General features: G+C 40.3%; 1 protein-coding gene across 1 annotated transcript in view; it reads left to right on the top strand.

Annotated features, from left to right (window-relative positions):
• Window positions 1-467: 467 nt before the first annotated feature.
• Window positions 468-11,427, top strand: part of Abcb7 (ATP-binding cassette, sub-family B (MDR/TAP), member 7) — a 140,923-nt gene continuing 129,963 nt past the window's right edge. The window contains exon 1 of the mRNA XM_005413086.2: window positions 468-649. Within this exon, the coding sequence (XP_005413143.1) occupies window positions 482-649 (168 nt within the window). The 5' untranslated portion in view covers window positions 468-481. The remainder of the gene's footprint in view (window positions 650-11,427) is intronic.

The raw sequence follows: 11,427 nt of genomic DNA, 5'->3' as shown, positions 1-11,427 counted from the left end.
TGGCCTCGAACTCACAGAGATCCTCTTGCCTCAGCCTCCTGAGTGCTGGGATTACGGGTGTGCGCCGGCACGCCCGGCTAAGAAGCACTTTTAAAATTGCAAAATATTATCCACATTCACATATAATTATTGCAGACATAAAGTGTTTCCCTGTGATCTGCGGTGGCAGCAGCTATTTATAGCAGTTCTCTGTCTCTTTAATTACATCTGGCCATTCTAGGAAAAGAGCAAAAGACACTGCTACTCCCTTCTTCTAAGTTGTGTAAGAAAAACAAAGTCCAGTCCCAGGGGGTTAAAAAAAAAAAAAAAAAAAAAAAAAAAAGAAGAAGAAGGTATTCGAAAGGCCCAAATCATCAGATACAAGCTATTTCCGGCGTCAGCCGGGAGAGGCCGAGGGGGGCGGGGGGATGAGTGAGGGCACCGCGTTCAGTCAGCCGCTGTCCCACAATCCCCTTCTCCTGTTCCTCTTTCCTCGCTCAAGATGGCGCTGCTCGCGATACCTTCTTGGCGTTGGGCGGCCGCCGCGGCTGCTTTCGAAAAGCGCCGGCACTCAGCGGTTCTGTTCCGGCCTCTGGTCACTGTGCTCGGCTCGCGCCCGCAGTGGCAGTTACATCTGCGCGGCGCCTCGGGAACGGCTCGCAACCGCCCGGTGAGACGCGGGTCACATGGAATAGGCGGGTGAAGGACAAGGGGACCTAGTAGGGAAAGCGCTGCCCTCCTGACCCCGCGTCAGCGCGAGCCCGTGGAAAAGAGTGTGTGGGCTCACTCCGAGCTGCTGTTAAGAGAAGGAAAAGAGGGTTAGTGATTGGAGGAAGAGTGGGAGAAACCCTGTGGGCACAGCGGAGGAGCGGAGGGGCAGGTTTACGCGGCTTCTGGAGCGCCGAAGTCGCTCAGTTCGGTTTTGTTTTGTTTTGTTTGTTTTCCCGCGATGTTAAGAGATGGGGCGGGCAACATTCCCAGCCTGCTTCTATTTCTGAATGTAAAGAAGACTGGGCTACTTTCCAAAGTTAGTAATGGGATGTGACACTAAATTGCCTGTGGTTCAGAGTTTAGTCGCAAGTAGCATTTTGGAGGGCGCTGTAAGATGACAAGAAGTCACCTGTAAACAGGCGAATTGAATTGGCAGCAATAAACTCCCTTGCTGACGGGCGTGCTCCTTGATACACGAAAACCGTAATTATCTTTCTCTCCAAAACGTACACTGCCCGAGGTTTATATATAAATACGATTATCCTTTGAGCTGAATATTCAGTAGTGTTATGTGTGCGCAGGTCATTTTGGAAGTTGGAAGAATACTTTTCCTTAGCTTCTGAATATAGCAGTGCTTATAACACGTTTTAATGTTGCCTCCATTATTAGCTCTCACTCAAGAACAGTTTTTGAAAAAGTTTCTCGACTTGGTGTACTTCAGTATATACTTTTTATTTCCCATATATTGAAAGAAAATTTAGTTGCCACCACTTCTTCAGTATTACTTTGAAGTACAGTATTGTGAGCTTTGAGAAATAATCTCTTAAATTTTTATTTTTTGTCAACATTTAATGTCTGCTACTGTGCACATAAGCACTGTGCTAGATAATAAGATAGCAAAAGAAACACAGTCATGCCTTCAAGAATTTTGTAGTTTTTAAAATTTAAAAGTTTTAACTGAAATGGTATGTATTTATGGGGTATAGTTAATATTTCAGTAAATGTATAATTTGTAATAATCATGTTAGGGTAATTCGTATATCCATCTCCCCAAACATTTGCCGTTACTATATAGCATAATATTGCAGAACTGAAAGAAATGTTAGTGTACTGTTAGGAAACCATATTAATGGTGTAGATCAGTATGTTTTCTTAGATGAGAGTCAGTAGAATAGAAATAGCACTTATTACATATTAAAAAGGAATATTTCATAAACTTATATATACATACTCTCACGTAGATACAATTTCTGGGAGGCATTGTGAAGTGAATTCTTTACACAGCATAGTACCCTAAAACTGTACTGTGCAATACAATGTGCTTATTAAAATTAAAAGACAGCTGGGCATGGTGGTGCACACCTATAATTCCTGCAATTGGAGGCTGAGGCAGGAGGATTGCTGAGAGTTTGAGGCCAGCTTGAACTACATAGTGAACTCAAAGACAGCCTGAACTATCTGGCAAGACCCTGTCTCAAAAAAAAAAAATTGAAGGACACCTGCCACTTTGTTAGTTACTATTAAAAGGATTTATGGACTTTGAAAGATATAATTTTGTATTTATTTCATTAATAGTTAAATGGTAGAAACTGAGGCATTGGGGCTGGGGATTTAGCTCAGCGGCAAAGCGCCTGCCTGGCAAGCGGAAGGTCGTGAGTTCGGTTCCTGGTACCGGAGAAAAACCAAAAAAAAAGGAATAAAAAAAAGAAACTGAGGCATTATAGTTTTTCCTCAGCTTTTTACCTGAGTTTAAGGAGTCCTTGACTATATTTATCATGATACTATTCATACACTTTTCTAATTTTTAAAAAATCTTTATGAAAATTTTTAAACATCGTATGACACAATTCGTCCATTTAAATCGTGCAGTTCAATAGAGTTTAGTATTTCCAGTGATGTGTCACACCATTGGCGCAATCAATTTTACACTTCTGTCACCTTTTGGCTGTCACTTTTTTATATCCTTCTCTCTCCCCCAGGCCTAAGTAACCATCAGTTTATCTTCATTCTGTTTTTTTTTTCCTCTGTGTGTGTGTGTGTGTGTGTGTGTGTGTGTGTGTGTCTTTTTGAGACAGGGTCTCACTATGCAGTTCAGGCTGGCTTTCAGCTCACTTTGTAGTCCAGGCTGGTCTTGAACTCCCAACGATCCTCCTGCCTCAGCCTCCCGAGTGCAGGGATTACAGACGTGCGCCACCACACCTGGCCTCATTCTGCATATATTTGTTCTGGACACTTCATATGAATGCATTTATGTAATATGCTATCTTTTGTGATGGGCTTTTTTCACTTAGCACTATATATTCGAGGTTTGTTCATATTATGGCATGTATAAGTATTTTATTCCTTAGTAGGACCAAATAATGGTCTGTGTATGAGTACAGTATAAAAGATTTTCTTTATACATTCATCAGTTGATGGTGAGTTGGGTTTTTTTCCCCTTTTGGTTCATATGGATAATGCTGTTACAATTATTTTTTTTTGGTCTTTTTGAGACAGGATCTAGCTCTCTAGTTCAGGCTGGCCTTGTGCTCACTCTGTAGCCCAGGCTTGTCTCGAACTCACAATGATCCTCCTGCCTCAGCCTCTGGAGTTCTGGATTACAGGCATGCGCCACCATGCCTGGTTCTTTTCCAAATATTAATATCTATGTTTTTGTGTGGACATAAGTCTGTCTTTATTTCTTTTTTTTCAAACAGGGTCTTGCTATGTAGTCCAGGCTGACCTTAAACTTGTGGTGGTCCTCCTGCCTGAGCCTTCTGAGTGCAGAGATTATATGTGTGCACCACTATACCTGGCTTTTTAATTTATTTTAGGTATACATACTTTGTACTTCCATAAGTGTAGAATTGCCAAATCATATGGTAACTTCATGTTTACTTGTTGAAGAAACTGCCAGACTGGTCTTCAGAGTGGCTGCATGCCTTACTACCAGAAGTGCATGAGAGTTTCAATTTCTCATTGACACTTGACCTGATTTTGATTCTTGCCATCGTAGATACTGGGTGTGAAATGGTACTGCATCTTGGTTTTGATTTGTGTTTACTTAATGACTAAAGGTATTGTGTATCTTACCATGTGTTTATTGACCATTTGTATATATTTTTTGGAGAAATGTCTGTTCCTACCCTTTGCCTATTTTTAAATTGGATTATTGGGTGGGGGTTATAGCTCAGCAGCACAGCACCTGCTGTGCAAGCATGAGGTCATGAGTTCAATTTCCAGTATCAAAAAGAAAAAAAAAACATTGGATTATTGGATTTTTGCTTTTTGGTGCTTGGAATTTAACAAAACATGAGCTCTGTTACTGAGCTATACATCTCACCTCAGGGTTTTAAAATTTTTACTGATTTTAGTGATTTGTAAAGGTTCTTTATATATGTTGGGACATGTCCCTTATCAAATAGATAATTTGCAAATGTTCTCTCATTGTATGGGTTATCTGTTTAGTTTCATGATAGTGTCCTTTGAAGCATGAAAGTTTTTCATTTTAGTTGGGATATGTAATGGTAAAGCTGCAAGGCCCTAGGCTAGTATCAGAAGTTTCTTTTTTTTGCTTGTATTTTTTTGCCTTTTGAGACAGGTTCTCAGTTGCAGTTCAGGCTGGCCTTGAACTCACTTTGTAGCCCAGGCTGGCCTCGAACTCCCAATGATCCTCCTGCGTCAGCCTTCCCAGTGCTGGGATTACATGGATGGGTGTGCCACTGTGCCCGGCTCTCTTTTTTTTTTTGGCTAAAGTAAAATTTACCAATTTTTCTTTTGTTGCTCATACTTTTCGTTTTTTATGTAAGAACCTGTTGCCAAATCTGAAATCATAAGGATTTATCCATATTTTTTCTAAGACTTTTAAAACTTCATTCTAATGAAATAATATAAACATTACTCACATATAGTTCTATTCCCTCTTTTTGTTGTTTTATTTTTACATATCACCAAGTGTCACAAATCCAACAATACCTTATCATGATTAATAATTCATATAGTGTCTTTCAAAGAAGTTGAGAGAAGAAGCCTGGCATGGTGGTGCATGCCTGTTATCCCAGCTCTCTGGGAGGCTGAGGCAGGAGGATCATTGTGAGTTTAAGACCAGCCTGGGCTGCAAAGTGAGCTCAAGGCCAGCCTGAAGTGCATAATGAGACCCTGTCTCAAAAAGACAAAAAAAAAAAAAAGAAGTTGCGAGAAAAAAAGAAGTTATATAACTTTTGTTACATTAACTTTATCACTTTTGGTAAAGGTATCTATCTGGAATTACTTCCTTACTCTGACACAGCTGTTCTACCCATCTCCCTTTGATGTCATCTGCAAATATATTTTATCTCTATATGTCATAGTATAAAAGTATATTATATACATATGTAATATGGATATAGTTTTTTTTTTGTCTTTTTGAGGCAGGATCTCGCTATGCAGTTCCAGCTGTTCTTGAGCTCACTTTGTAGCTCAGGCTGGCCTCGAATTTGCAGTGAGCCTCCTGCCTCAGCCTCCCGAGTGCTGGGATTACAGGCATGCGCTACCATGCTCGGCAGGATATAGTTATTTTAAATAATTGCCACTCAAATCAGTTCAAAGAAGAAAGTAAGAAAAACATTTATATTGTCTTGTGTAATTACTTTGTTAGCTTTTCCATTGCTCTTTGTTTTTTCTGTGTGGATTTAAATTACAATTTTGGCGTCACTTGCTTTCAGCCCTAAGAACTTCATTTAGTTATTTCTTATGAGGTAGCTGTTCTAGCAATAAATTCTCCAAGTTTTTGTTTGGGAATGTCTTTATTTCACTTTCATTTTACAACCGTATTTTTGCTGTATATAAGATTTTTACTTGACAGTTTTTTTTCTTTGAGCATTTTTGAAACGTAACCCGTTAGTTTCTGGCCTTGCTCATTTGTTCTTTCCATCCTTCCATCCCTCCCTTCGTCCCTCCATCTTCTCCCCTGCACTGTCTTTCCCTCCTGCTATCCTGCCCCTGTTTCTGGGTACTGAGGATTAAACTCAGGGCCTTACACATACTAGGTAAGGACTTTACCATTGAGCCACCTTTCCAGTCCTCTTTAATTTTTTAATTTTTTTATTTTGAGACAAGATCTTGCTAAACTGCCCAGCTTGATCTTGAATTTGCAGTCTTCCTACCTCAGCCTCCAGAGTAGACCAATGGTATTATAAGTGTGTACCACTGTACTTAGCTTGAGCTCTACTGTTTCTGCTAAGAAACATGCTATTAATTTCAGGATTTCTTTATTAGTAGGGGAACATTCTTGCTTCTTTTACGTATTTCCCTTTGTCTTTGTCTTTCAGTATTTAGTATTATGAGTCTGTGGATTTCTGTGGATTTTCCTTACTTAAACTTTGTTGAGCTTTCTCAATATGTACATTACTGTTCTTAATAAGCTAAGGAAGTTTTCAGCCATTATTTCACCAAAAATTTTTCTTCCAATTCCTCTGTCTTCTGGTGTACTTATCATGTATATGTTGGTATGCTTAATAATGTCTTGCTGTTCTCTGAGGCTGTTCATTCTTCTTCAGTTTTTTCTCTGTTACTCATGTTGCTTAGTCTTAATATTCATTAATTTTTCTGCGTTTTCAAGTTTACTGTTGAGCCTCTCTAATGAATTCTTCAGTCATTGTACTTTTCAGCTCTCATATTTCTATTTCTTTTTGTAATTTCTGTTTATTGATATTCTTTAATATGGGATTGTCATCACATTGCCTTCCTTTACTCCTTTTTTATTTTTTAAAAATTTTTTTGAGGAACACTGGCATCCTTTGTTCTCTGCAGTTGGGGTCCTTAGGTGTTGGGTTCTGGGGACAAAGACTCTTGACTGTGAATAGGGTAAAGACAGGGTGAGCGGTTTTACACACCTGAAGCTCGTGAGCAAAGCACAGCTTGTAAATAGTTGTAAATTTTAATCTTAAAATTCTCCAAGCCATGCATAAAGGCTAGCACATGTAGCTTTGGGTGGGCAAGCCTCCAGTGTGACCCGTGCAGTCAAGTGCTAGCGTGCGCGGTTGTTCATGGTGAGGGGGGCAGGTGCAGGTAAACTCTGCTGTGGCTCCTGCCCCCTGGAACAAGGTGTAGACAGCCCCAAGGTCTGATGCCTGGGCTTTACCCCTTCCTGCCGGGGGCCTTGTTCGCGTTCATGGTAGTGCTGTGCCTAGGTGTCTTTATCTCTAAAGCAGGGGTGATGTTATCAGTGCTTAGAGCAAAGTAAGAGCTAATTGTTAGTTGTGTTGCTGCTCTCCTTTTTTATTTTTTTAAAAATAAAAAAACTGGTTTTTTGAGACAGGGTCTCATTTTATAGTGCAGGCTGGCCTTGAACTCAGTGTGTAGCCCAGGTGGGCCTTGAACTCGTGGCTGCTGTCCTGAGTGCTTGGATTAAAGGTGTGTGCCAGCATGCCAGGCTTCCTTTACTTCTTTAACATGGTTTCATTTAGTCTTTGAACATATGTATAATGATTACTTTCAAGTCTTGATTGCTTTTTTTTTCTCTTGATTGCTTTTTTTTCCCAGGTTGTACTTTACTGTTTTGTTTTCTTTTGGTATGGGAATCGAACTCAGGACCTTGAGCTTGCCAGGCAGGTGCTTGTGCCACTGAGCTATATCCCCAGCCCCTATAGGTTCTTAGCCCATCTCACAATTGTTTTTTGGAAGATGGACATTTTACATGATATAGGAACTCTGGGCATTGGCCCCCTCCTCTTGGGGCTTATTGTTGGCTTATTTGTTTAGAGACTAGGTGGATTTTTTTAGTGCAGTCTCTGTTAAGCCTCTGACAGTGCTTCTCAGGAGGCACAGCCTTGAGTATGTTTATAGCCATCCTGGGATGATAGTGGTTTTGACAGAGCTCTCTTTTTCTTTACCAGCTATGTTCCAGTAAGTGCTGGCAGATCATATAGTTGTTTTCAACATGCAGTGGGGCAAATTGTTAGACTAAAGCAGTCAAAACCAGGTTCCTCTGAAGGGGTGATTATTAAGGTCAGTGTTTGAGATTTTTTTCTGACTGGAGGCAAGCTCGTTCTAGTTTTCTTTGTCCTTGGTTTTCTGGTTTGCTGGTGCAGACCAGTTTATTTGCACTTTATTTAGCCTCTATATCCACTGACTCTACCCATCTCCTCTAAACTTGTGTTTTACTACAACCTTCACTGCTTTTTAAAAATTTTTTTAAAATTAAAAAAAAATTTTCCCACTGCTTTTAAGAGCCACCTTAGGCTTGAATTTTTCATACCCAGTTGCAAATGAAGTCAATTCTGGGAAGAGATTAGAAGCTACTTGCTTTAGGACCAGGCGTAATCTCCTAGGCACAGCTTTGCAGCTGGGGATGGGGAGAATGGTGCATTTCTGAGTGATACTCTTAGCTGAGTGTGAGGTAGAGAAAATGGGAGCAGGGACTTGCCTTTCCTGTTATTGAACCAAGGTGTCATGAGCCAAAGCCAAGATGATTGGGCCTCATTATTCTCAGCAGCACCATACCCAAGGCTAATGTAGAGTCTTTGTGCCTCTCCTGGGGGTGTTTGGAAGAATGGAGCCACTACTTCTTAGGCATAGTGTTATGATTGATACATTGTGTCAACTTGAGGAGTCTAGAGGCTTGGCTAAGTGACTCAGCAGTTCCACATCCTGGGGTGAAAAGGACATGCCCCTGCTGCTCTAGGATGTTTTTTGGTATTTATTCTGAGCCTGTGCAAGAGGAGGGCACTGAGATGGTTCAGGGGTGGGCAGAGGGCCAGCATATAGGTTAAGGGAGGAAAAGAGGCTTGCTTCCCCACCTTTGTGCTCTTGTTGCTTTTGCTGTTCTCCACTGCCATGAACTGTTGCCCTGTGCCATGTGCCACTCTGTGTTTGAGCCAGCCGAGTATGGACTGAAACCTCCACAAGCTGGGAACTAAATAAACCTTTCCTTCCTTAATTCTGGGCATCAGGTATTTTGTCTCATGATGAGAGAAAAGTAACTAAGACACACAATAACCCAGATCTTAGCTTCAGCAACAGGTTACTAGGAGAAGGATTAAAAAAAAAACTTGACATTCTTCCCTTCCCAAGAAGATAGCTTTTGGACTAGGAGCTTAATGAGGGGGGCTTCTAGCAATCTTTTTTTTTTTTTTTCTTGAGACAGGGTCTCACTATGCAGTTCAGGCTGACCTTGAGCTCACTTTGTAGCCCAGACTGGTCTCCAACTCACAATGATCCTCCTCCCTCAGCCTCCCGAGTGCTGGGATTACAGGTGTGCGCCACCCAGCCCAGCTAGCTTCTACCAGTCTTAAGTGGACTTTCCATTTCACTGAACTAGGACGGAGAGGCACATCTTGTTCTGCTTAATTCACCACAGGCTCTTGCTGTTCTTACTCAGCTCTTGTAGATTTTCTCCAGTAAATGTTTTTTCATTTGCTCTATGTCCTCAAGACCATTTATAGGGACTTTAAGTGGTTTTCTTTGTTATCATTATTTTTCAGTTTTTCTGGGGAGTATATTTCAAGGTGCTTCTTATGTTTTCATGCCCATTGTGGACCTCTTTATTTGCTTTTTGACTGGGTCATGCCTTTCGGCTTATTGTGTGCAGCAAAGCAGCCTGTTCTTTCTCTGTTTTGTAGGAGGTATCCACAATGATGTCTGGCATACCTTTTATTTTAGTATGGTTACTCTGTGTATTCCATTTAGTAGTTGTTTTGGATAAATGCTGTTTTCTGGTTTTATTTGTTGGCTCTGGCCTCATGGACTACATTTGGAAGCTTTAAGTTCTTCCAATCATAAATGGACTCTTCCTTACCTCTGATGCTGATAGTTAACCAAATAGTGAAACACTTTAATTGTGGCCTTCATATTAACTCAAGTGGGAATATAATTATACTAAGTGAATAATTTTCCTACTGTACTTTTTAAAGATCTTAGCTCATATTTAACTTTTACAAAATAACATGCATATTATGAAACTACACTGATCACTGAGCAGACCCAAAATTTACTGAGAATGAACAGAGCTTACAGGAAAAAGGATTTTTTTTTTGTTTTCTTTTTTCAGTATTAGAGATTGAAGAAAGAGGCTTCATACTAAGTTATATCCTCAGCCCTTTTTAATTTTTTATTTTGAGACTCAGTCTTGCTAAGTTCCCCAGGCTGGATTTAAACTTGTGATTCCCTTGCCTCAGCTTCCTGGAGTGCTGGCATTAAAGTATACACCACTATGTCTAGCTTAAAGGATAGCTTTAAATAGGTAATTTAGCATTGAACTCAAAAGGGTGGGAGGTGATTTAGTGACAGTTAAAGTACTTGAAGGATGATTATTCAAACAAAATTAAAATCCAACTTTCTGGCAGCTCAGTAATACCTAAACTCATGTGAGACATTGGGTTCTACAAAGGTGTAGACTTCATTTGCAGGAAGAGAGATTTTTAAAAATTTTACTTTATATTAGTATATGTTTGCAATACATAATAATTACATTCATTTTGGAGGAATATATCAATTTCAATCCCCTCTCCCCACACCACTTTCCTATTTCCCCCTTCTCCATACCCCCTTCTCATCTTTACAAAATCCACCTCCCTGTTTCTTCCCATCTCTCTTACTGTGCTCTTTAAATTACTTATATTTGCTGTGCATGGTGGTGCATGCCTGTAAGTCCAGCCCTCGGGAGGCTGAGGCAGGAGAGTCGTTGCAAGTTCGAGACCAGCCTGGGCTACAAAGTGAGTTCAAGGCCAGCCTGAACTGTGTAGTGAGACCCTGTCTCAAGAAGACAAAAAAAAAATATATTTAACCATGTGATATTTAGCTTGTGTCTGATTTACTTAGTAAGGTGGGCTCAAGGTGCATCATTTTCCTACAAATGACTCAAATTTATCCTTCTTTATGATAGTACTCTATATTATATACATACACACATATATAAATATATATTCTTTATCCATTCATGTATTCGTGGGCATATAGGCCACTTTCTTAATTTAGCTATTGTGGATTGCGATGCTATAAACATGGATATGCATGTATCACTGTAATATGACGACTTCAACTCTACTGGGATTATACCCAAGAGATGTTTGTGTGAGGCAAGTAAAATTTCTGTTTTTAGTTTTTTGAGTAATCTATGCAGTACTGATTTTCATAGTAGTTGGCCTAGTTTGCAGTTTCACCAACAATGTAGAAGTGTTCCTTTTTCCTCACATCTTTACCAGCATTTTAAAAATTAGTACATGTTTGCCGTATGTCCATTTTACAGTCGTCTTGGGGACGTGGGTGTGTGTACGTAATGTAGCTTGTTTCCTTTGTTTAATCCCCTTCCTTGTCCCTCACCTCCCTCCCTCTTTCTCTAATTCCCCTTTCCCCATTTTCATTCTTACTGATAGTATTAGTCTTAGTTCATGTTTATGGCATATAATATCTACATTCATTGAGGTTACTAGGTTCCTGTACATGGTATATCTTTATTCTACTTATTTTCCCTTTCATTCTCCCTCATGCTTTGGCTCTGGTCTTTGTACCCCTTCCCATTTGCAAGAGATCCATCCCCTTGTCTCCTATTCATCCTCTGTTGATCTCTGTTATGGTTGATACATTGTGTCTACTTGGGGAGTCTAGAGGTTTGGCTAAGTGACTGAGCAGGAAGCCAGGGTGCTTACTTTGTATACATCCTGAGCCTGTGGAAGAGGAGGGCATGGAGATTATGTGAGAGCTACATGCCCCTCAGGTGGGGGTAGCCTGTTTACAGAGTAAGGCAGGGAAAGAAGCTGCTTGCCGCCATTCCTCCCTTTT

This window comes from Chinchilla lanigera, unplaced genomic scaffold (genome assembly GCF_000276665.1).
Source record: "Chinchilla lanigera isolate Chin_1 unplaced genomic scaffold, ChiLan1.0 scaffold00161, whole genome shotgun sequence".
NCBI lineage: Eukaryota > Metazoa > Chordata > Mammalia > Rodentia > Chinchillidae > Chinchilla > Chinchilla lanigera.
This window is presented reverse-complemented; position numbering and strand designations above follow the sequence as displayed.